The 4,835-nt window shown below is 36.9% G+C and overlaps 1 protein-coding gene across 1 annotated transcript; it reads left to right on the forward strand.

The window, feature by feature from the left end:
- The first annotated feature begins 803 nt into the window (after positions 1–803).
- Positions 804–4,296, forward strand: LOC139466035 (uncharacterized). The gene is made up of 3 exons (XM_071248051.1): positions 804–825; positions 1,377–1,583; positions 3,122–4,296. The coding sequence occupies exons 1-3, from the start codon at positions 804–806 to the stop codon at positions 4,294–4,296; spliced, it is 1,404 nt and encodes a 467-aa protein (XP_071104152.1).
- Positions 4,297–4,835: the final 539 nt, after the last annotated feature.

Consider the following 4,835-nt stretch of genomic DNA (forward strand, 5'->3'; position numbering starts at 1 on the left):
AGACTAAAGCATTGACGCAAATGCGATACAGAAAATATAAATGTCGAACTCTGCGCTTTTGAATCATACTTGAAACATTGAAAAAGGTGAATACAAAGGGAAACCACTCTCAACTAGAGTATGAACTAAGATTATCTGTTCCTGAGATATCAATAAGGTCACGGTCATTACTATAGCCTGCTGACACCTTCCGTGTTTATCCTTCTCAAATAATGGAAAAGGTATGTTGTTTCACACTTCTTTCAACATAGACTCGGATCGAAATATCTGATATGCTGTCTACACCATAGTTATGTGGATCGCTTTCGCGATTAAGAACAATTTTGGCGTGGAATCTCTGATGCGTTCGTCGTGTTTTCGAAGTGTCAATTTGAATCACACAGTTTAACAAAATGTCAATGTTTGAACGTAAAGTAGATTATTTGTTTGAAAAATATCTATACCCGAATCTAATACATCACCAACAACTTACCATTTCCTTTTACTTTTTTGGATAAATCTAGAAGTTAATTATTACTCTATTTCTCCAAAAACAATTTCTCAGTTTCACTGACAACTCCAGCTACAGTAAGGTTATGACTGGACACCAATAATTATAACAACAATAATGTGCATATTTGTAAAGCGTCAAATTCACACCCTAAAGCATGCTCAAAGAGCTTCATTGACCACGGTCAAAGGATCCCTGTATATACTCTCACTACTTGCATACCGATGTAGTTCATGTATTGAACTTATATGAGAGGAGATAACGTGAAGTGAGCTAACGTGAAGTTAACTAACATGAAAAGAGCTAATGTAAAATGAACAAACGTGAGGTTATAGGTAAACTAGCTTGTAATGAGTTAATGTGAAGTGTTTTGACGTCTAATGAGCTTACGTGAAGTGAGTCTAGGAAGTGAACTATACAATGCAAAATGAACTAATACGTAGTGAACTTAATGAAGTGAAATAACGTGACGTGAACTAAAGTTCACACAAACACAGACGGAAGGTTTGGCGATCACTCATATTCAGCGATCTCTTTATATAATTTTCACCACTAGTTTACATTTTACGCCGAAGAGAATCTGTTTTGGCAGATACTCGAGACTGATTATTCTCCGGTACTGACGGTTTATGTTTAGAGAACAGTGATTACAGAACCTGCTGTAACTGTAACCAACTCATCCACCAACTCACTTTCATACCGACGTATACTCACACATGCATAGCCCAACGTTCTAAATGCACTTACTATTTATTTAATCTAAAAAATATACATCTGGCTTATATTAATATGCTATATATGTATCAAATAAAACAACAAATGTCTCAGTGTGTCTATATGTATCGAGAGTAGAAAATACCACGTTAAATGTGCAATGTCTTTTCAGTGTCTCTAGTCATGTCCTCATTTCTACTTGGAGTCGGATTTGGAATGCATTCAGGGGCCTTGCTCGACAGGATTGGCCCAAAGTGGACCTCGCTAATTGGCAAAGCCCTCACCGTTCCAGGCCTTGGGCTAATGTACATCGCTTCTGTGACTGTTGCGTTCTTCCGTGACAAATCATGGCTTCTGGCTATTTTTGCTTTCATTGCTGGTAGGTTATTAGCAGTCATTTTTGGGAACCTCCTTTCCTGTACAGAATCCAAAAGCAACATGATGCGATTCGACTTACAAGATATTTCGTCAATAATACTGCTTACGTCACACACAATTTGTGGCTACACACTCTGGCTACACAAAATCAGATTTCATTTCATGTACACTATTCATCAGCTACTGCAATGTTCAATGAAGAGTTACGTCCCAATGCTGTCGGAATAAGGAGAGTTTACGGAAAGCACTTCATTCTTCATTCTGTGCAATGTTAAGATGGCGATAACAAGTTTGTCTGATTAGTTCATGTGTAATGGTAAAAAATGTTTATTTCTATTTTCTATCAATTATGATAGCTTAATTAAGGAGGTATGAAATCTGGTTTCTAGAATTTCCACAAATTATATATTGCATATAACAACAGTAGTATACAATATTAAATAATTGTTTTGGTAAGGATGTTTATTTAATTTCCTGGTTTTGAATGTTATGTTTCATTTTTGACCATGTGCCAATTTTATATCAACCGTAATAAGAAGGGAGATAAGCAAAGATTGGTGTGGTCATATCACCATGTGTTTTAAGCAGCATGCATGAGGAAGGCATGAAAATTCATAAATAGGAATTTGTTTATAAATGCATCTTCTTAATTTCTACCATATATAATAATAATGATGATGATGATGATGATGATGATGATGATGATGATAATAATAATAATAATAACAATAATAAGATTTATAAAGCGCTGGTATCCAGTTCGAAGAACTGCTCAAAAGCGCTTCATTTGAGTCTACACAAAAAAGAAACATTACGCAGCTAGGAAAACACAAAGCCTCAAAACTCCAAGAAAGAGTAACATAGTAACTTAATTCTTCCTAAATGAGGGTTTGTGGCTGATTTAGACTTGGCTTATGGAAATACGCCCTAAACTTCAACTTTGTTCATCATATTCTCATGGCCTAAAGTTATGAAAGGTACAATGTATATGAAATATTAAGCTTCCTGTTTATTTAGGGCATTTAAGGCATTGTTTCTGTACATGTTATGGGAATATTATGTACTTAGAGTAATTTCAAGGTTTGTGTTGTAATTTACCTTACTGTTAAATGTTCATGCCTTTGTAAAGTAAACAAGCCCAAACTAGTATAATACTGCTGTGTTATAAGTTATTGTGTAAATTAAGGAAATTTAAAAGCCATACACTCAATGAAATCCTTTCTATCTGATCCAGTCAATCTAATGTTTGTACATGAGACACAAGAATAAGAAAAGAATAAAGAATCAAGATTATTGGTTGGAATTTCATGTTGTAATCAAAATCATGGTTCATATCACTATCAGTTATATATCTTGCTTAGTTGTAGCCCTATCGGGATTTCGGTTAAGCATTTACACCCAGCAACGCATCGGTGGTCAGGCTAATTGCTAGTCATTTTACCCCGATAGCGTGGAGATTTGTTCATAATATCAATCACTGACGTGTCTGGTGGAGGTTCGATTATTATGATAAAAACCCTGTATTTCTTCAAATTGCAGGTCAAGGTAGCTTCGTGACCTTCATCGTTACCTGGACGACAGGCGTACGTCAGGCTGATCCACGTATTAGGTGGATACTAATGGGTGTGCTCAAAGCCATAGTTCTCGGGAGTCCAGTATTCTTCACCTTCATCTATAATGTATATTTCATGAATGGTCAAATTGAAGACGCAAAGAAACAAAACTTTCAAGGTTTTATTTTGTTCCTGGTGATAATGCTTGTGACAATTGACCTTTTAGCAATCTGTCTGTTGGAAGATGATAACAGTAGAACTACTGAAATTAGTAACGGCCAAGAAATTGAAAAGGAGGGTGGTACATACGGAACTATCCCTGACGTAGCTGATGGTAATTCTCTGCAAGAAGACAAACAATTGAGTAAAACTGACTCAAAGTATCATAGGGAGTGTGAACCAACTGAGAACAAACACAGATCTGACGCAAATCCATGCAACCATGAGGATAGTACATTATCATCGCCTGATAATGTCTTGTCCGGAAAAGAAGACATTCCACTGATAACTCAAAAAGTGTCTGAACATGTTCCTTTACTAAGGCTCGTGAAGACGGCATCGTTTAACATAGTGCTGTGGAATATTTCATTGAGTATGATAACTGACACTGTGTTCTACGGTAACATACCCGTCATCACCCAGAGTGCCAACCTGCAATATTTAGATACATCTTTAATGATTGTAAGTCGTGTATGTATCTGCAGCAGTGCGTTCTTTTCTGGCCTCTTCTACAATTACATGAACAATCAACGAAGTATATATTCTTTGATATTTGTTGCTGTGATGGCATTACTGTCGGCCAACACGATGATGTTGATCTCCACAGAACACGCTGCCATTCTTCTTGTAGCTGCTGGACTTATTGGATTAGCTTCTGGAATACTATGGGTTCTAGGTGCAGGTTTGGTGTTTTCTGTGTTTGGACCTAAAGATTATGGCAGGAACTGGGGCTTTGTTAATATGATGGGTTTCGTTTTATCTGAATGCGTGTCTTTGATTTTCGGGAAGATGTATGACGCCCAGGTATCTGAAGCAGATACACATGTATGCTATGGAGGTCAGTGCACTAAACACTGGTTCATTCTGTTGCTGTGTACATTGGCGGTGTCATTTATACTGAGCTGTTGGCAACTGATCACTACGTGGAAAAGGGCTATTTAGCAATTGTCCTGTTGTACTATTTTGACACTGCACACTCACAACATGTCAAAAACCCTAATTTACACAGGAATGAAGAACTTTAAAGCGACCATCGTCGAGTCCCGGTCATTCCAGCATAAAGAAATGGTGTTTGGAGTTTTACCTTTTGTGTCTCACTCTTGTCATTGTATATGCTATACGACATTTTGAGTACATGAGGAGATATGCCATGGCGTGTCAGGTTGACACGGTAGGAAAGGAAATTTATGTGATATGAAGAAAATGAACATTACCGACGATATATATTCAGGAATTCTGAAGTCCGTTGTACACACTTTGAATTTAAAGTTTCCTAGTCATAATACTTAACAGACAAGTTTCAGTAGGGCTATTTCCTGCCAGATATCAACTCTTTTCTCGATTCACGAAGGGAGACAGGCCCGTTTCAAGACACTTGACAGTGAAATAATTGTGCACTTACATTAATTCTAGAGCCTTATGCTTATTTTCTCCTGCCGCTTATTTCACCCATTGTTCCATTTTAAAAAAAATCTTGATTT

The sequence above is a fragment of the Haliotis cracherodii genome, unplaced genomic scaffold (assembly GCF_022045235.1).
Source record: "Haliotis cracherodii isolate W230 unplaced genomic scaffold, xgHalCrac1.p SCAF_18, whole genome shotgun sequence".
NCBI classification, from domain to species: domain Eukaryota; kingdom Metazoa; phylum Mollusca; class Gastropoda; order Lepetellida; family Haliotidae; genus Haliotis; species Haliotis cracherodii.